Source organism: Chenopodium quinoa, unplaced genomic scaffold, assembly GCF_001683475.1.
Source record: "Chenopodium quinoa cultivar QQ74 unplaced genomic scaffold, ASM168347v1, whole genome shotgun sequence".
NCBI lineage: Eukaryota > Viridiplantae > Streptophyta > Magnoliopsida > Caryophyllales > Amaranthaceae > Chenopodium > Chenopodium quinoa.
In genome coordinates this window covers 10717400-10741118 of record NW_018745024.1, presented here as the reverse complement: position 1 = coordinate 10741118, position 23719 = coordinate 10717400, and the positions used below count along the sequence as shown (strand labels likewise).

At 39.1% G+C, this 23719-nt stretch overlaps 1 protein-coding gene and 1 pseudogene across 1 annotated transcript; one reads left to right on the top strand and one right to left on the bottom strand.

The window, feature by feature from the left end:
- The first annotated feature begins 1825 nt into the window (after positions 1-1825).
- LOC110708640 (sucrose nonfermenting 4-like protein) lies at positions 1826-13532 on the top strand. Its single transcript, XM_021886818.1, has 14 exons — positions 1826-2162; positions 2265-2607; positions 2712-2799; positions 4651-4833; positions 5188-5313; positions 5421-5480; positions 9939-10028; positions 10947-11081; positions 11973-12117; positions 12209-12382; positions 12538-12601; positions 12692-12761; positions 12953-13070; positions 13157-13532. Exons 2-14 carry the CDS (start codon positions 2480-2482, stop codon positions 13246-13248), a joined length of 1473 nt encoding a protein of 490 aa, XP_021742510.1. The 5' UTR covers positions 1826-2162; positions 2265-2479; the 3' UTR covers positions 13249-13532.
- Positions 13533-19870: 6338 nt separating this feature from the next.
- Positions 19871-23040, bottom strand: LOC110708936 (annotated as a pseudogene).
- Positions 23041-23719: the final 679 nt, after the last annotated feature.

Below are 23719 nucleotides of genomic sequence, written 5' to 3'. Positions count from 1 at the left end.
CCCCCGACACGAAACGAACACTGGCTCCCCGAATCACCCCAATGTATGTCCACCTCATAGTTCTCGTTTATTTGACTGAACCAAGGTAATGGAGTTCTAGCAACAACATCATCCACAGACAAATCGTTGTTTATAACATCTTCTTCATCTCCGTCTTCACCCTCGTCGTTTGTGTCATTATACATATCAAGAACAGACAACTCGTTGTTTACAACAAGTTCAGCATTCACCAAAGTCTGAAACGGTGGTGTTTCAATATGTTCTTGCGTGGGAGAGTAACTTTGCAACTGCATCGATGATGAAATGTCATTGTTTGAGGTAGATGGACCAGGTTGCTGCATTGACCCCGACGCCGTAAATTGTGAACTGAATGGAATGTCAAATTGATCGTCGTGTAACATTCTACTGAAAGAACCCATTCCATATTCAGATGATGGAATGTTATATGCGGGCATTTGTAGAGAGCTTGCATTGTATGATGGAAGAAATGTTGGTTGTTGAGTACATACAGGCACCGTTTCCACATACAAATCAGTAGGAAGAGACCTCATTGCAACGACACCCCTCAAAACCTCCAAATGGTCGTCATTCAAAACAGGTAAGATTTGAATCCCGCTAACACTTTCAAACCTCATTTTGATGTTCACTTCAACACTTGTTGGCTTTGAACCAATTATAGTATAAACTTTCTTCAACAAATCATTGTAAGTCATACAAGGTTTCAATGCTAGCGGTTCCATTTTTCCTCCTCTATACTCGACATTGGGTCCGACACACAAAATTTCACCCCCCCAACGACATAACAAAACAATCAATTGTGAAGCCATGTTCTACATAACATCAGACCACATATTAGGTGACACATATGCACAACTAAAACCACAATGATTCCAATAAATCCCCAAGCAAAGCGTACATACAACGCAGTGTTCAACAACATACTAACTTACCTACTTAATCTAACAATGTAAGATACATTTAAATGTACTTAACTCAACAATGTAGTTCGTAATTCCCTAAATGTTTCATATATGTAGTTCAACAACTAAATGCTTCATATAAATTATACGAAATTATACAACATACATATAACTATACTTAATTTCAATAATTAAACAACAATGTATTATGTAGTTATACATATTTCGCATACTTGAACAACACTGTAGTACATACATTGTAAATTACAAACATAAATTCCCAAAAAACATCATACACAAGTAAAATAGTTAAATTCAAGACATACCTCAATTTCGATGAAAGTAGGGCGTAACAGTGTTGAACAAAGAAGGAGGATTAATTTTTATTGACTATGATGCAAAACTAAGCTACGGAATGTGATGAAATTGCTTCAAATATGGAGAATTGGAAGTTGGTATGCGCGGGGTTAGGGTTTGCAATTTGGGGGTTTGGTTGAATAATGAAGAACCGCGATATATGCTTTAGAAATACCCGACTCTAAAACGCCAACGACGTTAGCGCTTTTGTGTTGTAAAACGCCAACGGCGTTAGCGTTTTTGTGTAAATGTTTTTTTTAAAAAAAATTTGCCCAGCAGTAAAACGCCACCCTTGATGGCGTTTTACCTTTGACTAAAAATTAAAAAAAAAAATTGTCCAGGGTAAAACGCCACCCTAGTTGGCGTTTTACCTTGAAAGCTTAGTTTGGTAAATAGTTTTGCCACGCGTCTTGTTTGGGAAATTGTTTTCCAAAAACGCTCAGTTTGACAATTTTTCCAATCACACAACAAAGAAACACACGAGTGTAAACAACCAAAAAAAAATGAAAAAATTACTCAAATTTTATCTATTTTCCTCAAAATAAAAAAAAAAAAACATTAAAAAATAAATAAAAATTTCATTCATAAGATTGGAGGGAGGAACAGAAGTTCGGGTTTTTCTTCATCTCGTTCTTCTGTTGGTTCTTTCGCCGCCGGCCGCTATTTATCTCTCCATTTTCTTTTTTCATTTCCCTTTTTCTTTTATATGTTAGAAATAAATTAAAAAAAATTCAACCCAAAAATTAATAAAATCTCCGCCGTACGACCACCGTGGTCTCCGCCATCTTCAGCCGTCGATCTGGTGGTTGTCTCGCATTATTCTCTTTCTCTCTCCTCAAATTAGGGATTTTCTGATTTGTTCGATGTGAATTTTCTTCGCAATCGGTGAGAATTTTCTCTCATTTTTTCTGCATTTTCTACTTCAAATTAGGGTTCTTATTTCGCTTGATCCTTTGAAATTCAATTAATTTGATATAATTTTTCCAGGTGGCTGAAAATCGAAGTTGAGATTGGGGCATGGGTCGGAGTTTGGTGAATCGGCCGACGAAAGAGTTGAAGATTAAGACATTGTATTTGGTTGTTAGGTTTAGTTGATAATTTTTGCGAATTTAGGGATATTATTTTGCTGCTGCTGCTGTAATTTGGTGGTGTTGAGATTATATTAGAAGTTGTTTAGATTAAGAATTTGTTGTTGAGGGGCAATGTTTGGATCCAATCCGGATTCTGGTAATCATGGTAACACTGGACTTCCTGGAAACATTTTAATTCCGTTTCGTTTCGTGTGGCGGTATGGAGGAAGGAGGGTTTACCTCACCGGTTCGTTTACCGGGTAAGGGGCTCGGCTTTCGTCCGGTGTTAGATGATGAATTATTGATGTTAACTGTGGAGTTTGAAGTGGGTTTTTGATATGATGTATTTATGTAATTGATGTAGGTGGTCGGAGCATATACTCATGTCACCAGTGGAAGGGTGCCCTACTGCATTTCAAGTTGTTTGGAACTTAACCCCGGGATATCATCAGGTTATATTCGTGCTTTTTTATTAGCTTTGTAATGGTTGTCGAAGTTATTACTAGATTATGGTCAAATTATCGTGCTTGGTATTGGTGTTTCAGTGGTAGTGTTTGATGGTGTTCTGTTTGGTGTATGCAATCGGATGAAATTATATTAATAATTAGGGCTGCGGTAGTGCCACAAACATATAGCATTGTGATTTGTGAAATGATTATATCCATTTATTTCCTTTGCAAGTGATTTGTTATTATGGAAGAAATCTTAGGGAGCTTAAAATCTTGTGGCTGACATGTTCAAATTAGAATTTCAGGATCTTACTTTTAAACTTTAGATGAATGAACGTATCTCATTCACGTGCTTGGAGATTTTATTCACAATAGGACATGAATTCATGGTCGCTTTAATTGTTCAACTAAACATCAACTTGGAGTTTTATTTCGTTGAGATAGAAATAGGCTGTAAGCTTTAATTGCAGTGAGAAGTGGAGTCTGCCTTGTTGTTGTTCATCTTTTAAGAAACCATTAACTTTTTAGCCTAGGTTTGTTGACGGATTTCCCCTTTTTTAATGGTTTTGTTGCTCCTACATTTCTTTATGGTTTTGTTTTCAAGACTTTAATTTGGTGAGTGATAGCAGATTTTGTTGCCTTTTTTTTTTTTTTGGTTAGCATTTAGGGATTTTTATTCTTTGGGGTTTGGAACTTAAATTCTTTTCTCATTTAAAATTTCATTTTACCTTATTTTTGTTTGTTACGGGGTACATAGATGAATAATTAGAACAATTCTGGGCAAATCACCATTGGTTGGATTTTCTCCAGTTTCACATCATCATGGAGAACTATACTGGTGCCGTGGTGCGTGTTTAAGCTTATTAAGTACTCTAGGTAGGATATGTTTTGGGGCTTCTGGTCATTAAAGCACTTGTCTATATAATTGTCATTGATATCGGAAGAGAGACAATGCTAAAAATTGTCACATTACTGTGATTCTGACGGAGACTTTAAATCACTGAACATCTTTTTAAAGGCATATTCTAGCACACTGTATGCTGTTTTATTGGGCAAGGTGTTCGAATTATGTTTTTTCCCTTATCCTTTCAACTTTTATTATTATTTTTATTTTTTTATTTTTTTTACTACTATATTTTTTTATGGAGAAGATAGATCATTAGTTATTTAGGTTTACTTGTCCAACATCTCTTTCCTTTGTTCTTTACCCTCTCTCTCCCCTGTTAATTGAGCTTTGTTATTTGAATATTGTATCCTTTTGGTAATCTCGCAACTCTCTTCATACACAAATAATTTTCATGTTAGGTTTTGACATTCATATTAACGAATTTAGTAGGGTGGGGTGATAATTTAGAGAACAGTGGTTGGTGGAGGGATCCACGTCACATGGGTTGAGTGGTAAAGATTTTCATTTTAAGTAACAAGAAGATTTTGGTTGGACATCCTAAAAAGAATTTCAAGAATATTATTTGTGGACAAAATTTGCGGACAGAGGGAGTAGTTAATGCTTTGGTTGTCTTCTTCATTTTCTGGCATTCTTAGTCATGGTAATGAGTATTGCCGTGTATCACTTTCTTGTGCTCGGGATCTATGCAATTACTTGTCAGCTTTAAGTGATAAATTGTCGGGTTAGTTCATTAGTTGTTTGGAGTAGTCTGTCATACCTACCCTGCTACACATCATGCGAAATCTTTCAAAATATGTAAAATGTAGTAGTTTTCATGGCAATGATTTTATTGTTTTGCCCGCCTGTCTAAGTTGCATAACCAAAGTCCGATTTCTGTCTGGAATGTCTTGAGAGGCCTGCTGTTTATTTGAAGCTATTTATTTATTTTTATTTTTTTTTACATGCAGTACAAGTTTAATGTTGATGGTGAATGGCGTCATGATGAACATCAGCCTTTTGTTAGTGGAACTTATGGCGTTGTCAACACTGTGCTTCTAGCGAGGGATTCTGACATGGGTCCTACTGTATTCAGTGCTGATACTCCCGGTAGATCCAACATGGAGGTGGATGAGAACATGTTTGTTAGTGCAGTAAGTATTGTGTTAAATAATCTAATAATTTTTGGAAAGGTCTACTCTTGTAGCATTCCATACTATTACTTGATAGTAGAATGTTGGTACATGGTATCTTGTTTGATGAAGAATATAGTTCTTTCATTTTCTAATATCTGAGTTGGAGCTAGGTGCCTAACAAACATGACATTTTGTTATCCCCTTAAAATCAATTTGTGTGGGATTTTACTTACAATTTTATGAAATTATAAGGCTGGTTTGATGTGCTTCTATTTTAAGTAGAATCAATATCCTGTCATCTATTTATTTCTTGAGTTCTTGAACAAATGAGTGTTGCCTTAGTTTTCTCTTTTGTCCCATGAATGGCAACAGGCGGCTACACCTGATGGAATGTTGCGGGAGCAAGTTTCAGATGCTGATATACAGCTTTCTCGTCATCGTATATCTCTGTTTTTGTCACAACACACAGCGTATGAGTTATTGCCAGAGTCAGGCAAGGTTTGGATATTTTTCCTTCTTTGATCTTCTCATTTTCCGTTCTCCAGACTTGCATTCTTTTGTTAGATGAGGTAGGTCTTTGACACTTGTCTGTGTTGCAATTGTAGGTTGTGGCCTTGGATGTTACTTTACCGGTTAAACAAGCTTTTCATATCCTTTATGAACAGGTTTGCAATATCCGTTTTAATGTTAATGTGCTTGCTAAGATTATGCTTTCTTTTGTATTTGTTTGTGATTTCTCCAAAAATGGAAAACTATGACCTAGAAGTGTTTTTTCAATGAATATAGGTCAAGGAAAAATTGATTGTATTGCTGTTTCTCTATGCTTTTTTGCTATTTTACCTTTCCAAACATGGGAACATGAAGCACTTAAATATAAGTCAAGAATATGTATAATCATCATGGCCGAGGCTATCTGTTTGCCTAGCTTTTCAGCCATCTGTGTTCAATTTAGTTTATTTGCTTAGGTATGCGGATAATATGCTTGGCAATAATTGCTTACCTGTCATGGCATGAAAATGCTCGAGGTTTTGGGTTAATATGTTGATGAGAAATAACTAGGCTACCTTCTTCAAGCTCTCATGCAAGGCCTCCCATGGGACATGATAAAGAAATTTTTACCTACTAATAATGTTACTTGCTAGCTTTAGTCCTGAAATATAACAGTGTATTATGAAGATATTATCCAAAAGTCTTGCACAATGTCCCATTTAAAATATCACCTAATGAAAATCGTATTCAAGATATAGTATATTTCTGAAGTAATTGATCAAATCTTTTGTACGGGGTGAGTATCTTTAAATTTCTGTGATGTTGGATGTTTGCTTTTTGCTAACTATTAGTTTGATTTCAATACTTCCAGCATCCCAGTATATGCAAAAAATGTATTCCCAGTGATTTGAGATTTTGGATATTTGGTCACTACCTGTGTACTTAGCAAATGTAAATTTGTTACTGATAATGAAGTTAGTTTGTGCTTTAGGTTTTTTTTTATTATTATTATTTTTTAATAATTTTTTTTATAATTTTTTTTTTTTTGGTAGAGTAAAACCTTTTTAATTGCTGTACTGCCTGAAAATCATGTTTGTGATGCAGTGAGGCAATGATGCTTCATTTTCTGATTTTTGATAATCCATTCTGTCTGTCTTTTATGGACCTCCAATTCAATGAAAATCATTTTTGTCATGTTATGGAGGAAATTTTTAATCTATTTCAGGCATCTTCTCACAATTGTGTCATACGTGGAAGTCATTGAATGAAAGGCTTTTAGTGTCTTTGCTGTTTTTATAATTCTTTTTTATTTTGAATTACCTAAACCTCCGCATCCAAGTCATATCTAGTTTTATATGAATTTAGAGAAGCTTCTGATGAGACGAATGCTTTACCTTGTGCAGCTTTTTTTTTTGTTAAAAAAAGATTTTTAATCCTCAATTTCTATCTTGTTGTGACTGATTTCCATCATAAGCCCTAATTCATGCCTGGCATCTTCGTTTCAACATGTTCAAGTTCCAGAAATTGCCTAAAAAGGGGAATTTTTATGTTTACTTTTGAATCTTAACACAATTCACACCATACCCTTGTAGTTACTCGAAAGATAATACAAAATGTGCCCAAAATATAACATGTTTGAATTTTACTATACATATGAATGTATGATAAGCTTGAGGGGTACATTGTGTCATGTTTTGTGAACATTGTAAGGGGCTGTTTAGTTCATGCATGGGATTTGGAATGGAATCAAGATAAGGAATTAAGGAAAAATTATTTTTTTAAAATCAAATCTCTAAATTCACTACACTGCTATTCCAGCCGTCATCTACCGGCAACAAGTCCCAAAAATCATCATACCTTCACTTTTTTTTTCAAGCTATGGGTACCTAACTTACCTCTGCTACAATTTCTATAAGTCGTAACCTCCCACCATTCATCTCTTACTACTGCTTTCATAGCAGGCTTAATTTTCTTTCCCTGCATCTCTGCTTTCCCTCACCTTCCACATCACAACAACCAGGTTTCCCCTTTATCTCTGTTAAGACATGTTTGCCATTACTATGAAAAAATCTGTTTGAACTTTGGCTCTTTGGTGGTTGTTAATGACTAAAGTTTCAGTTTGAAACTTTGCTCTTTGGTGTGAATGGCTGGTGGGCTGGCATGTTGTGAATGTTGAAGATGAAAAAAGTTTGGAAGTTGCTGATTATTGGCATGTTGGGTTAGTTGTGATGGTAGTTTTCATTGGTGGAATGTTGGTGATGTGGTCAAACATGGGGTGTGCCGACGGAAGTGTGTAATAGGTACTCATGGGTTGTTGCAGCTGAGGGGTGGTGGTTGTTGGCGGCTGGAGGTGTGAGAGCGCTGGGGTTGGTAGTTGTTGGCAGTTGACGGTGATAGTGGTGGTTGTTGGATGGTGTGGGTTCATTGGTAGTTTAGGGTGGTCAAAGGCAGGAGTAATGAAGATGTATTACAGGGTATACAGGTCCTGGGTAATGACAAAGATAATAATAAACTGGAGAACTCCAAAAATTAAAAGGGTGAAATGGAATTTAAAAAAAAAAGGCAACCTAAGTACCGAACACTCATACGTAACGTAATGGGGGCTTTTACTTCCTTTTTCTTTTCCCAATCCCCCTCAACCAAACAGCCTTTAAATTATGTCACAATTTTGGGGTGCTATATTTTTTTCTTAATTTTGTTGGTGAAATAATATTGTCATTTATATTATATACTTTTTTTAATACATGGGGAACAACCAGGTAATTTTCATTAAGGCTGGCATTCTTGGCAAAAATAATATCAAGAAGATATTTTAGATGGACTGATTGAATTTCCCCATATAATTATTCAAAGAAGTGAAGAAATAACATTAGGCTATCTAGCTTCTTAATATTGATAGGTTGGTAGGTGTAAATAAAATTGCAGAAGAAGGCATATAGTAAAACGATAGGAGTAAGAAGAAGAAAAAATATACTTCTTATGATTGGTTCAGATGCCTCACGTCTCCTTTCCAAAAGTAATCAAAATTAAATTGAGATGAATCAATCCTGCCCGCGAAAAGCATAATAGAAAAATTTGCAAATAAAGACTGAGGCATGCACGCAGGTATGGCTAGAGTAGACGACCACAACAATGCCCAGACTGCAGCATATGCAATGTTTAATTGCCAGACTATGCTCTATATATTGAATCTTGATTTATAAAGTTTCATTTTCATATGACTGATCTAGGGCACGAATATTGAATTGTAAACTGGAACTTTTTTGCTCATGAAGTCATGATGTATTTCATGGCAATAAAGTTGTTTAGTATGGGGTCTATGGGCTGGAGGCAATACTGAAGTTGATTTATGATTTTGCACCATCCCAAAAAGTGCCAATTTTATACTCCTTTAGGGCATATGACCGTTTGGTCCTGCTCTGTGGTAGTTGGAGTGTCGTTGAAACTGATACCTGGGGTTCAATTGAAAAGTTGAAGTAACCAAGAAAAAAGCTGGATTTCTCTTGATTATGGTGCCTGCTGCTGCCTGCTTTGGGGATGCATGCAACTGGTGTGTCTAGACAAAATTTGACCATGGGATCTGCAGTTTGACGTGTGTGATCTTCTGTAGTGAAATAAATATACTTATACTTGTTCAAAAAAAAAAAAATAATAATAATAATTAAAATACACATACGTGTCTCTGTATTCTGTTTAAGTATGAAGATTTTCTATAGAAAACTATCTTATCGGTGGCTCATGATCTCTTGAGCAACCTCATCACCAATGTGAGTTTGTTGGTCATCGTTTTTTTTATTTTTATTATTATTATTATTATTATTATTATTATTATTATTATATATATACACAGAAGCTAGCATCTTTGTGTCTGGTTTCTCTTTTGGAAGGTCTTGTTGAAGTGAGTGTGTTTCAGTGAGTTATAGAAATAAATTCTACATCATTTCAAGATCATACTTTCAGCCCCTTAATTTTGATTAGAGCTATTGTTATTTAAGTACTAAGCTAGCATATTTGTGTCTGGTTTCTCTGTTGGAAGGTGTTGTTGAAGTAAGTATATGTCAGTGAGTTGTATTTGTGTACATTAATTCTACTTAATTTGTAGCTCTTCGGGTAGGGAAAAAGGAAATATCATTTTTTTCACTTCCAACTTGCTTGAAATTACTATCGTTTAACCTCTTGTTCTGTGCTTAAATCTTAAATTTTTCATTTGATATTTGTTCCAATTTTCAGAGAATATTCACTATTTGTGAGATTGAATTATTAAAGTATGCGCTTAGACTTGTGTGGAAAGTAACATTTCATTCTTGATCTCCTTTAATTAGTTTCACTTTTAGGTACATTAAGGTTTATAATGCTTTCCCTTCTACCCATAGATCTCCAATTATTTTACATTGAACTTACCTTCCTTGCTTCTCCATTGTTTTACCCTGATCACTCTTGTATTCTTGTCTTCTTGAGCATTGAAGAGAATTTTGCTATTATGTAGTGTTGTGTATTAATAGTTGTTTGTCTTCTTTGTCCATCAGCTACCCTTTTTCAGGTGTATGTTTTAGCATGGTGCTATCTTCCTAGTCAACTTTTTCCTTGCCGATCTTGTGATTAACTTGTCTAATTCTGATTTAATCTACTCTCAGGGAGTCCCCGTTGCTCCTTTATGGGATTTTGGCAAGGGTCATTTTGTGGGAGTTCTTAGTGCAATTGATTTCATTCTAATCTTGAGAGAGGTATGTGGTCACTTGTACTGTGGTGCATCACTCATTTCTTATAACCTCATGCTGCATGTGCCTATCTTTTTATTGTTTTCTTTGGTAGGTGCTCCATGAGAACAGTATTTGGCTGAATCTTCCCGGCATTATTTGTTAATTCAATTAAATATGATGCAGTGATGTTGAGTTGTTTGTAAATTTTTTTCCATGTTGCTAAATTTTGTCAAGCTGTTTTAGTTAATGCAAGTATTTTAACTGAATTAGTTGTAGGTTTTGAATTCGATGTTGCTCAGTGAGCTTCATGTTGGTCATGGCTTAGATCAGCGAGAGTGATCTGCTGTGCTTTATTTGAGTACAGCTTGGCCATTGTGAGACTTTGTGATTTTAGTCATTTTGATAGAGGCTAATCCTTAATTCATTTTGATTATTTTCTACAATTTTGTGAGAAAATCTCTGCTGGCATGTGATGCAAGTATGACTTCTAGCCATGAACAACCACAACTTTGGTCAGAAACTTCTCAATTCAAAAGACAATACTTTGGACGTGGGTCATAATAAGCTTATAGCTCTGGATCTATACTCACTCAGCTTGGTTATATATTCCTTTCCCTCAATCTTCACTGCTCAAGGAAATATATGGCACTGATTTCACTTGTTTGCGAAATTTTGCCAGACATCCTATATCTTCTTTTTTCTTGAGGCTGGAGCTCTGTAGTATAACTAAGTTCTTGTGTTTCTTTCCTTATATACTTTACTGTGTTCTAAGCATTACGATTGCTGAGTTTTTAATTGTACTATGGTAATTTCTGTGCTATCTGGTAGTGTCCTCGATGGAATATTGAACCATTATATTCTTTGTTGCTTGCCAAAGAAGATTTTATGTGTGGTTAGTTTCTTTGAATACTTTCCTTGTTATTAACATTGTATAATTTTTAGCTTGGAAATCATGGCTCAAATTTGACGGAAGAAGAGCTGGAGACTCATACGATATTGGCATGGAAAGATGGAAAAATTCGTGTCAACAGACAAATTGAGGGTAGTGGGAGGCCGTATGCCAGACAGCTTATAAATGTAAGTGCTTCTGCCATTAGCTTATGAAGGTGCCGCTGTGCAATGATTTGTCCTAAAAGTACAGCTTTTGTTTGAAGCATTTTGGCTTGCAGCTAGTATTTCCAAATTAAGATGCAGTAAATAATCTATTTTCAAGGACTCCATGTAGAAATCTTCTCAGACCTTAAGAGTTTTTGAAGGATGTATTTTGTGGGTTGGAATGGGTGGTTCTCATCTCTAAAAATTTGAGTCTTGGTCTGCTTGCCTTCTTCGTAATTGCTGCCTTAAAGCTCATCTGTTAGTGGGAAGGTTTGGTGATTTTCTTACAAGATTTTTCAGTCTTTTTAGTTTTTTCCAGTTGCTGGTGATACTTATAATTTGTTTCATTAATCATCAAGGATTAACATCTGGTATTGACAGTGCACTTCTTATTGAATTATCAAGTAGTGATGTACTCTAGTAAACGCATTATAATTCTGGCCTGAGCCAGTTTCCTGTCTTCTTTATGCAATGTGAATGGATTTGTGATAATAAGGAACTTTTTCTTGAACTATAAAGTGATTTGTAAGATGCTCAAATGGTTTTTGACCTTAGTCACTGGAACTGGCTTCCAGGTTTTATTTGGGAGATACTCAAAATTTACTACATATATTTCGTGGAGCTGAAGCTTTTTTCGTTTCTCTCATGTATAATACATATCTTAATACTGATCTTTACTGTCCTTTTTATTGGAATTGCAATGTTTTATTAGATGCTCAAAAGAATAATGAATGTTTACTCATTTACATTTTAATCGTGCTCCAGTCTTTCTGCTTTCTGGTCTTTTTCTTATAAAAATCGCTGGGATAGGGTGGTCAGGGATGTTCAATATGGTTAGCTGGATTGACATCTGTACATTTTAAACCCGTTTAGGCTGGGCCTTATGATTCATTGAAAGATGTGGCTTTGAAAATTTTGCAAAACAAAGTATCCACAGTTCCAATTATACACTCATCGTCCCCAGATGGTTCTTTCCCCCAGCTGCTACATCTTGCTTCCTTGTCTGGAATTCTAAAATGTAAGTTTCCTACCCCCAACTCCACCATTGCAACTCCTTGCTGCATCTTAGCTTGATACTGTAAATGACTGCTTTTCGTTTATTTTTCCAGGTATTTGCAGACATTTTAAGCACTCTAGCAGCTCTTTGCCTATTCTTCAGCAACCAATTTGTTCAGTTCCTTTGGGTACTTGGGTTCCCAAGATTGGTGAATCAAGTCAACTGCCATTTGCTACCCTGAAACCAAATGCCTCTCTTGCGGCTGCACTGTCTTTGCTTGTCCAAGGTTATTTTGTCTCTGATGCTTCTTGAATCAGACATCTAAGCTTTGTCAGTATTTTGTTTTTGTTTGGGTGCCAGTTAACAGTGGGTTTTATTGAGAACTCTCATAACTCTACACAGCATGACCCATCTTATGTTAGTTTTGTGCTAATTTTGCAGCGGATGTGAGTTCGGTACCCATAGTTGATGAAAATGACTCGTTACTGGATATATATTCTCGAAGGTATTGTTGTGTTTCTATTTTCATTTTAGACGGTTGATCCTTCTGTGTATGCATTTAGATCATCTGATATTTTTTTCATCTCTTTCTTAGTGATATTACTTCTTTAGCAAAAGACAGGGCGTATGCACAAATTCATCTTGATGAAATGAGTGTTCATCAGGTAATTTGTTAAACAAGATATCCTTGCAGTATCCCCCTGTATTTAAGTTACTTTCTCCAACTCTTACAATTTCACAAATGATAACAATGAAGAGAACAAAGCACTTTCCGGTAACGGTAAAGGATTCATCTGATATTTTATATAACTTGACTGAGCTTTTTACTTACACACCTAATGTTGCTGTTGTGCAGGCACTTCAACTAGGACAAGACGCTACTTCTCCATCAGGAGTATTCAATGGACAAAGATGTCAGATGTGCTTGTCCTCAGACTCTCTACAAAAGGTCATGGAGCGGCTTGCAAATCCAGGTATGCCGATACTACAAAACATATTTTCAAATTCATGTAAGCTCACGTTGGCCAAGTGATCATTTGCTATTGATACTTGTCCTCAGGTGTCAGAAGGCTTGTGATTGTGGAAGCCGGCAGCAAGCGTGTTGAAGGCATTATTACATTGAGCGATGTATTCAGATTCTTGCTTGGCTAGCGTTCTGCTCAAATGTTCTTGGCATAGAAACTTTGGAGCAATTCATCCATAATGTAAACACCCCTGTTACTCTGCCGTGCCTTCACATGTGACAGATGGCTTCATTAGTTGCATTAGTCCTTGATTGTTCTTGTGGGCGATGTTCTTTCGAGCCCCATTGTTTTTAGGATACAGGGCAAGGAATAAAAAAAAGAAAAAAAAAAAAAAGAATTTGTAAATTGAAGAGATTGGAAAATTTCCCATTTCACCTTTTTTTATAACCAGAATTCATGTCGATTCCCTCACGGTGCTGCATTGGCTTACCACTAGGTTTACGTAAAAAAAAAAAATCAAAATATCAGCCACTTTGCCTCTCCTCCCCCTCAAAAGAAAGAAGAAAATAAAACTCATAATCTAATGCGAGTGTATTTGTTGCAGCATTCATCTAAATTGGTAGGATGAATGTCCTCACAAGTCACAAATGATATGCGAAATTTACCTTGTGCAGTTGTGCGGAGTGCTTCTATTTTTCGCAATGTGCTCTTGATACTACATATTCAAAATTATGTAAAATCACATATCAAAGTGTTTTTTAGGACTAGTCTTGAATGAAAACCAGCAAATTTATGAACCTTTAGATAATATGTTGAGGATAAAATTGTCATTATGAATCACATATCAAAATCTTAATTTGCTGTGGTTATAGTAGTGTTAAACTTTTATAATTTTTACTTATAGTGTATTAAAGTTATTGATGGTTAAACTTGTGCATTGACAAACATGATAAAAGCAACAAGTCAAGTAAAAAAGAATAGAGGAAGTCTAGACACGTTTGCCAATGTATAATTTTAATGTATACTTTGATATCTTTAGTTATTATAAAAAAAATAATAAAATTTTGACATCTATAAAATAGATATTGAGATGAATCTTACAACTATAAGTTATGTAAATAGTGGATCAAGTCAAAACGTGTCTACTAAAAAAAACAGAGGTAGTATTACGGAGTAACAAACTTTGTGGCTGTAAACCAACTTACCAAATAAGACGACACCCTAGTATCAAAGTGTGTAAAAAAGGGTTAAACTTACGTTTAGGGATCTCCGGCACGTATGGTGGCTTTGCTGCCCCTTCTCCCACCTGCAGCAGTAGCTCAGAGAATACACTGGTAGCAAAATTTTATTTGTAAATGACAATTTTATCCTCAACATAGTGGTATAAAGTCAAATATGACCCATATGGCACAAGTCTTTATCATTGGGATCATGGGGTTTTGCTCACGGATTGGGGAACTAATGAGCTAGGGACTAATTATTATAGAGTTCGCGACAGTAATGTAGGAAGTGCTCCAAACAACGGGGATTACAAGGTTGCTATTGTAATCTAACTCAACAATTGTTGAAATCACAACAGAATCAGAGGTTGATACATTTTTTATCAAAGTGGATGATATTTATGCTCATACTAAGAGCCCTATCCTAATGAGGAATCCCTTGCCAAATATATCAAATGATGAATCCAACACTGCTGCAAGATGAGAAGCATCAAGAACTCGATCAGTAGTCAATACCATTAGAGGAGAGGATTTAGCTAAGAATATTGCTTTCATGGCTAGAAGGAAGTGGCAACATGCAAGAAAGCTACAAGGCTCTCTATAATAATTCAAGTGTCGAATCCACAGTTGATCAATATACGCACTTGCTAGACCTAATGAAGCAGCAGCTGCCGACAGATGAACCTGATACAAACAGACTTGGTTTGGCAGCTAGTTCTATGCTTGCAGGTACATATTGCTTGCTTTCTGCTTCTGATCATGTGTTCTCATCTTGATTTTTGTAATTCATATAAAGACATAGCTAAGCCAAACATTGAGCTTAAAGTGGGTGAGATTGAATACTGATGGTGCTTTTAAAGGAGATCCTGAAAGAGCAGGGCTGTAGAAGTAATAAGGAGCCACAGAGGTGCACCTGTAATAAGCTGAATTACGTGGTGTTTTGCGTGGCTTGGGATGGAGGACATCATAAGGTTCAGCTTACGGTGAATTCCTAGGTGGTTGTTTGTGTGTTGGTTGAGACAACTCCAACCAACTCCCCTGGAATACTATTTTTTTTTTTTTACCAAGAAATCGAAAATTATATTACATCAAGTGAGAAAAACTCACCAAATAAAGACCATGACGGAGTTCAAAAGAGGTAGGCCTGTCGCTAGTAAGGGGAAAATAAGCAAGCATGCTACCCACCATCGCTAGATGGAAGCTTAAACCGAAATTACAAGACTGAATAATAGAGTACTTAAAATTGAAACAAAGTTTGCAGAGAGTTAGGAGCCATAACAAGGCCCAAGAGGCGCAGCAGCATCAGGTTGTGGAGTGGCCATTCATAATGGCCATAGTGTTAGCCAATTCTTCACATTGTTTTATTGAGAATCCTAAGTGGGGGTGTAGTGGCGTGGCACGAGACATCAGCTAGTAGATCTATTATAAGCCAGAATCATAATTCAGCTGCCAATTATAATTTTTATTTTATTTTTTTATTTTTTTATTTTTTTTTTTTTTTTTTGGAGGGGAAATTATAATTAACTTTATGACAAAGTTTAACTGTAAAATTTCTACAAACAAACTGTAATAGGAGCTGTAATAGGAATTTTGATTTTACAAAGGGTGACTGCCTGATTGGTCAAGAACTAAAGAAATAAATGTTAGTAAATAGTTAAAATATCTTTCAAATACCTTTCATATAATTTTACTTCATACTAGTATTATTTAAATGTAAATAACCATCCCATAAACTCACACAATATGCAAACTAGGAATCTAAGCATAGATCATAGGCTACAATCCATGATCACAGAACGGAGAGCAAACTGCAACTACAAATCAGAGTCAACTTCGTCATACTTCACCCGAAAAGCAACATCAGAAGCAAATATATACACATAACCATTCAGATGTACATCCGTCTTAAGTCTTGAACAAGACTTTCTCACCAACTTTCTTCAGAACGTCCTCAAGTTTTTGAGCAACGACTTCAGTAGGTGCTGCATTCAGATATAAACTAATGTTAAAAGCTACTACAACTGGACATTCTTAATATGGTGGCTTACTCATAGCAAGATATACAACATGAATAAAAAGTATTAAAGAATAGTTTATCGAAACAAGTGTTCCAAGAGAATCAAGTGGGACCACAATATTATTGTCATATGATGACCAAGTTAAATGAAGACTACTTTTAGTATAAAGACCTTACATTTTGTTCTTACAGAGTGAAGCTACTTGTAAATTGGTGGTGTACAAGAATCCTATGAGGCTCTAGTTTCATGAAATTAATTGGCCATCCCAAGAGTTGGCGTCCAGAAGTATCATATCAGCAGGGGTGTAACAAAGCAGCATTCATAAGCATATGTTGGCTATATAGTATATTGTACACAATGTTTTCAGCAAATGGAAGACTCTAATCATGATTATGGCCAATTAGGAAAGTGTCAGATTAATAAAGGAAATGGGAACTGCTTGCATATACAAAGTACTAATTAGGAAAGATAAAAGGATAAATCATCTACTTGGAAGTCCGGGTTCTCTGCAAAAACTTTACAGCTCTAGCTAACTGGTAATAGACTAGTAACGAACTAGCAATGCCAAGGGCGTCATCATTATAGACAGGATAGAAGGCTGTAGGTCACAATTACCTCTCAATCACTGAGTTAACGATTCACTTGGTCACATTAGTAGCTTAATAAAAGTACATCTACTTGACAAAAGTCGTTGAAATAAACAACTAAATTACACCAAAAACATGTCAATGAAAAACCTAATGGCCATGACATGGAGCAAAAGGTTGATATAATTAAACCCTCTATTTAGTAATGTCAATGAAAATCACACACAAAGCAATGATCTAAACTGAAGTTATTTTTGTCTAATCTGATGTGAGCTTATTTCTTCTAAAATAAGGTGAAGTAAACAAGGCCTAAGACCTATAAGTAGAAAAGGAAAAATGCATAACAGGAGCATAATAGAAAATGAGAAAAGCAGAACATCTAAAAATAAAAATTAGATGGTTTAATGATGGTAGGTATGTGTTACAAACCTTCCTTAAATCGGATAATTGCCAAAACTTTATCATGAGAGGCATCTCTAAGCATACCCAAGAGAAATTGTCTTGGTATCCCAAATTGCAAAACCATAGCTTGAAGGGTGTTCTCATTTCCATCCACATCAACCACTGTAAAAGTTAGATAATAGATGGGTTCACATATAGGAGAGCAACTCATCTTAGTGACCATCTTCAACTTGACATCAGAACCCTACAACAACATTAAATAAAAGTGCATAGTGGAACATGACCAAATGAAGAAAGATGCAAGAGAAGAAATGGGTGACATACACATAGGTATACATCGCGATACCAGGCGAATGCATACTCAGTCGGATGTCACGTGCTGACTGATCCCCTTAGTCTTTTGCATGCGCGCCCACTAACTTCCTTCCCTAAGGTTGCTAGTCAAGGCTTACCCCGAGTATTGCTTAAAGCAACTATGGCAACGAAAGCTAAAGTAAGTGAGTAAATAGAGCACAAGTGAGAAAATGACTGAGTGAACTTTATATTGCTTGAGAAAGAGTGTTTTACAAATGCTTGGATGGTCTACAAAATGAGGGGAAGGACTCTATTTATAGTCCTCCCAAGTAGCTAGAATGTTCTATTCTAGAGCTTTCTAACCTCCTTAAATGGAGGGTCCTAGAAGCTTACTCTTCTAGATACTTCTATACATTTCTGAGTCCCTACTCATATGTACAAGTTTTCGGAGTATTCTACATTACTCTAGAGGTTACAAGTATGTACAAGAGCAACCTAGATACTTCTAGAAGCTTCCGGACGCATCCCGAGCCTTGTAGCACGTTCTGGAAGGTTCCGGACCTTTCCTCGAAATTCTGGTTGCACCATTGTGTTCATTGGGTCCAAAACGGTAGACCACCAAGTTTGGGTTCATTTGGATTCCATTTGGTCTCCCAAATGACCCATTATTGTGTTACTGTCACTTGAGTGTTCACTAGGTTTATAAGCAGGTTGCTATTTAAAGCTCTTTAGGGGAGTGGTGCTTCCTAGCACCCATGGGCAACTCCCTTGGCCCGATTTGTTGCCTAGTGCCCAAGTGACGTTGCTTGCTGCCATTGTGGGTGTAGGGCTTGAGTTGTGACATGCTCCCCCACCCAAGTCTTGACGACCCCGTCAAGGCCGCCCCTCGAACTCCAAGATCTTGTCCTTGAATTGCCACAAGTCTTCCTCTCTTTCCCATGATGCCTCACTGTCCGGAAGACCTTTCCATCGGACAAGATATTCGTTATAGCTTGGCACACCTCTTTTCCTTATGGCCCTCTTGGCCTCAATGACCTCGATGTCCCGATCATACAAAGTCACTACCGTTGTCGGTGCTCGGTGTGACTCACCCCTTGATGGATCTTCCTTGTCTTCATGATAGGGTTTGAGCATACTCACATGGAACACCGGGTGGATTTTGAGCTTTGGTGGTAGCTCAAGCTTATAGGAGACCTTCCCAACCTTCTTGATCACCGGGAAAGGCCCCTCGTACTTCCGCACAAGGCCTTTGTGCACCTTGCGGAAGATTTTAAATTGCTGAGGTAGCAGCTTGACCATGACTAAGTCGCCCTCCATGAACTCCAACGGGCGTCTATGCTTGTCCGCCCACTTCTTCATCTTCTTGGCGGCTTTGTCAAGATAAGCCTTCGTTATGTCCAACTGCTCGTGCCACCCCTTGGCTAACTTGTAGGCTGCTGGGCTGCTACCCGTGTAGCCCGATGCAACGGCTTGTGGCGTCAAAGGTTGTTGCCCCATGACTATCTCGAAAGGACTTTGTTGTGTTGCCTCGGACCTTTGTAGATTGAAAGAGAATTGGGCTATGTCCATGAATTTCGCCCAATCTCGCTGATTGGCACTCACATAGTGCCTCAGATACAACTCGAGCAAAGCATTCACCCTCTCCGTCTGCCCATCTGATTGTGGGTGAAAGCTTGTTGAAAAATGAAGCCCTAACCCAAGGAGCTTGAACAACTCCGTCTAGAATTTGGCGGTGAACCTTGGGTCCCTATCACTGATGATGCTCCGCGGTAAGCCCCAATACTTCACCACATGCTTGAAGAACAACTTGGCGGCTTGCTCCACGGTGCAGTCCTTTGGTGCCGGTATGAAAGTGCCATACTTGGAAAAGCGATCGACGACCACCATTATTGAACCACACCCGTCTGACTTAGGCAAGGCTGATATGAAATCCAATGAGACGCTTTCCCAAGGTTTTTCTGGGATTGGCAATGGCTGCAACAGCCCCTCCGGCACTCGTTGCTCCACCTTGTCTTGCTGGCACACAAGACAAGTCTTGACATACGCCTCAACATCGTCTCGCATATGAGGCCAATAATAGATCTCCTCCAAGAGTGCCATGGTGCGTTGGACGCCTGGGTGTCCTGCCCATAAAGAATCATGACGCTCCTTTAACACATCGCGCCTAAGGTTGTCCCACTTAGGCACATAGATGCGTCTTCCGACGGTGTAGAGTATCCCACCCTCTACCCAAAACCCGTCGGGTCTTCCCTTCTTTGGCCAATTCAACGAGCCCATTGGCCATTGAATCACGCTCTAATCCATCCTTGATCCGCCCAAAGGACGTTGCTAGCAACACTGCTAGCACTAGCAAAGATAGCCTTGCGACTAAGAGCGTCAGCAACCACATTGACCCTTCCTGGCTTGTACTCCATCACATAATCAAAATCGGCCAGGAAGTCTTGCCACCGAGCTTGCTTGGGGCTGAGCTTCTTCTGATTTTGAAAATAGCTTGTTGCTACGTTGTCAGTCATGATGGTGAACCGACTCCCCAAGAGATAGTGTCTCCATACTCGCAAACAATGAATGATCGCCGTCATTTCCTTATCATGCACTGGATACCTCTTCTCGGTGTCATTTAGCTTGCGTGACTCATAGGCAATTGGATGCCCCACTTGCATGAGAACCCCTCCAATGGCAAAATCGGAGGCATCCGTATGTAGCTCAAATGGCTTAGAGTAGTCTGGCAGGACCAAGACAGGCTCTTCGGTGACCGCCTTTTTCAGGTATTTGTCATCCCAGCACCATTGCACCTTCTTCTTCAAGAGATCGGTCAGTGGTGCTGCTCGTGCTGAATAGCTCTTAATGAATCGCCTGTAGTAGTTTGCAAGCCCAAGGAAAGAACGTAACTCTGAGACGTTCTTGGGCTCCTCCCATTCATTGATGGAGCGCACCTTGTCATGCTCCATCATGATCCTTCCAGCCCTGATTCGGTGCCCTAGGAAAGACACCTCTTCTTGGGCGAACGAGCACTTCTCTTGCTTCACATAGAGCTCGTTCTCCCGGAGTACTTGGAGCACCTGTCTCAAATGCTCCAAGTGGCTTGTTAGATCGTTGCTATACATGACGATATCGTCGAGATAGACAACGACAAATTTATCAAGAAAAGGCTGGAAAATTCTATTCATCAATGTACAAAATGTGGCCGGGGCGTTGGTGAGACCGAAAGGCATCACCAAGAATTCGAAAGACCCATAGCGAGTGACGCACGTCGTTTTAGGCTCGTCACCTTCGGCGATGCGCACTTGCTAATAGCCTGACCTAAGATCAAGTTTTGAGAAGTACCTAAAAGCTTTTCCAAGTCGGTCAAAGAGATCGGCGACCAGCGGGATTGGATATTTATTTTTCACCGTTATCTTATTCAAAGCCCGGTAGTCGATACACATCCGCATGCTCCCATCATGCTTGCGTTGGAAGAGCACAGGTGCTCCAAATGGTGCTTTGGATGGCCTGATGAACCCTGCATCTAGAAACTCCTTAAGTTGCTTCCTTAACTCTTCAAGCTCTGGTGGTGCCATCCGATAGGGTGCCATGGCTGGAGGTCTAACCCCTGGTTCCAGCTCTATCTCATGATCAACTTCCCTTCGAGGGGGAAACCTTTTGGGCAGCTCCGAAGGCATCACATCCTTAAATTTCTCGATCACTTTGGCAACTTCTGTTGGAACCTCGCCCCCACAAGGTTCATCTTCGACTAGTGTGGCCAAGAATGTTTCTTGGCCCTTCTTGACGTCTTTCTCCAGCTTAATGGCCGAGATTATCTTGGGACGGACCATGCACCCTGGTCCTTCACAATAGTCATCGACCCGTCCCTTTCAAATGAGAACGGCCTCACCAAGTCCATGAACTCTAGACCCAGCACAAGAAAGAAGTCGTCCATGTTGACGACGGTGAGGTCGACGGCGCCACTCCATTCTCCCAAACAAAGAGGCACCTTCCTAGCAATACCAAGGATGGGCACTGGTGAGGTATTTACGGTCTTCAATGTGCCTTGTTCCTTGGCATACTCGACCCCCAATTTACTCGCCTCCTCCTTGGTGATGAAATTGTGTGAGGCACCCGTGTCAACAAGTGCCCTAGAAGCCCTGCCATTCACCAATGCTTCAACAAACATTAGTTTTCCCTTTGGGCGGGGAAGTGTGCTTACCTTGGCAACATTGCTGCACCCCTCGGCCTCGAATGTAGCCTTGACACTTCCCGTGATGCGCAACGACCCCATCTGCGCTTCGTCTCCTGTCAACTCACCACCCGAAGAGATAATGGCATTGAGCCTTTGTCGTCCTAGGCATTCCCTAGCCCAATGCGGCCCTCCGCATAGGAAGCAGTCGCGGTGCTTGCTTTTATCTGACGAGGAAGAAGTAGATGTTTGGCCCTTGCCTTTGTCTTTGTCCCTCCTCTCGAACCGGTTGTTGCTGCTGCTACTGCTTCGGTCGGTGGGTTTAGCTCCCCCACCTTTTCCCTTGTTGCTACCACCCTTGTTATCCCTCTTGGAATCCTTGAACTCAAGCAAGGACTCGGCCACGGCAATGGCCTCAGCAAGTGTCTGCACATTCCTCCTTTCCACCTCTTGCTGGGCCCAACGTTGTAGCCCTCCGATGAAATAGATGAGTTGATTCTCCTCTGAGAGATCGTCGATCTCGAGCATCAACGTGGAGAATTGCTTAATGTACTCCTTGATGGTGCTGTTGTGCTTGAGATCCCGCAGCTTCATCATCGAGAGCTTCTTGGCATTCTCTTGATAGAATTGCCGTTTGAAATCCTTCTTGAACTCGTCCCAAGTGCTAATGGAACAAGTTCCCTTCTTGATATCTAGCTCGCGGCGCCTCCACCAGAGTATGGCATCATCTCCAAGATACATGGTGGCAGCATTAATCTTGGAATCATCGCTCTCCAAGCGCATAGCGTCGAAGTATTTTTCGACGCCCCATAGGAAGTTATCGATTTCCCGTGCATCTCGCTTCCCATGGAATTTTTGTGGCTTGGGAACCTCCATCTTGGGTCCCGCATTAATGGTAACACCCCCGGTTACTGCTGCCTCACGGAAAAGAGCGAGTTCCTCCTTGAGAACCTCGTTCTCCTTTTTTAAAGCGAGGAGCTCCCCCGAGAACTCCTCCCGTAACTTGGTTAGCTCGCACATCAACTTCTCCACGGCTTGATTAGCGAGTGTGTGAGCCTCCGTCGTGTGTTCCAAGCCCAACTCCTCAAGTCGGTTGTCTAAGTCAACCACTTGATCTTTGAGCGCTGACACGTCAAGCTCTACCTTGCCAATGGCGTCGGACAAGCCCCCCATGGCTAGCTCGAGCTTGGCTGTCTTCTCATCGCCTTTATGCACTCGCTTCTCAAGCTTCTGGAAGGCCTGAGGCATGGCCTCAGCCTCTCCTTCGAACACCAGTGATGCGCTGGCCTCCTTGTTCTTGCCCATCGTCCAACACTTACCTTTCTTTCGTAGTCTACTGTGCTAGCTAAGCCAACAGAACGTCGCCCCACACGATCGTTGCTGCTCTGATACCACGTTGTCACGTGCTGACTGATCCCCTTAGTCTTTTGCACGCGCGCCCACTAACTTCCTTCCCTAAGGTTGCTAGTCAAGGCTTACCCCGAGTATTGCTTAAAGCAACTATGGCAACGAAAGCTAAAGTAAGTGAGTAAATAGAGCACAAGTGAGAAAATGACTGAGTGAACTTTATATTGCTTGAGAAAGAGTGTTTTACAAATGCTTGGATGGTCTACAAAATGAGGGGAAGGACCCTATTTATAGTCCTCCCAAGTAGCTAGAATGTTCTATTCTAGAGCTTTCTAACCTCCTTAAATGGAGGGTCCTAGAAGCTTACTCTTCTAGATACTTCTATACATTTCTGAGTCCCTACTCATATGTACAAGTTTTCAGAGTATTCTACATTACTCTAGAGGTTACAAGTATGTACAAGAGCAACCTAGATACTTCTAGAAGCTTCCGGACGCATCCCGAGCCTTGTAGCACGTTCTGGAAGGTTCCGGACCTTTCCTCGAAATTCTGGTTGCACCATTGTGTTCATTGGGTCCAAAACAGTAGACCACCAAGTTTGGGTTCATTTGGATTCCATTTGGTCTCCCAAATGACC

Coding starts and splice junctions, on each gene's coding strand:
- LOC110708640 (XM_021886818.1), top strand. CDS start 2,480: ATGTTTGGATCCAATCCGGATTCTGGTAATCATGGTAACACTGGACTT. Junction 12,118..12,208: donor CTTGTCTGGAATTCTAAAAT/GTAAGTTTCCTA, acceptor TTATTTTTCCAG/GTATTTGCAGACATTTTAAG. Junction 13,071..13,156: donor GGAGCGGCTTGCAAATCCAG/GTATGCCGATAC, acceptor ACTTGTCCTCAG/GTGTCAGAAGGCTTGTGATT.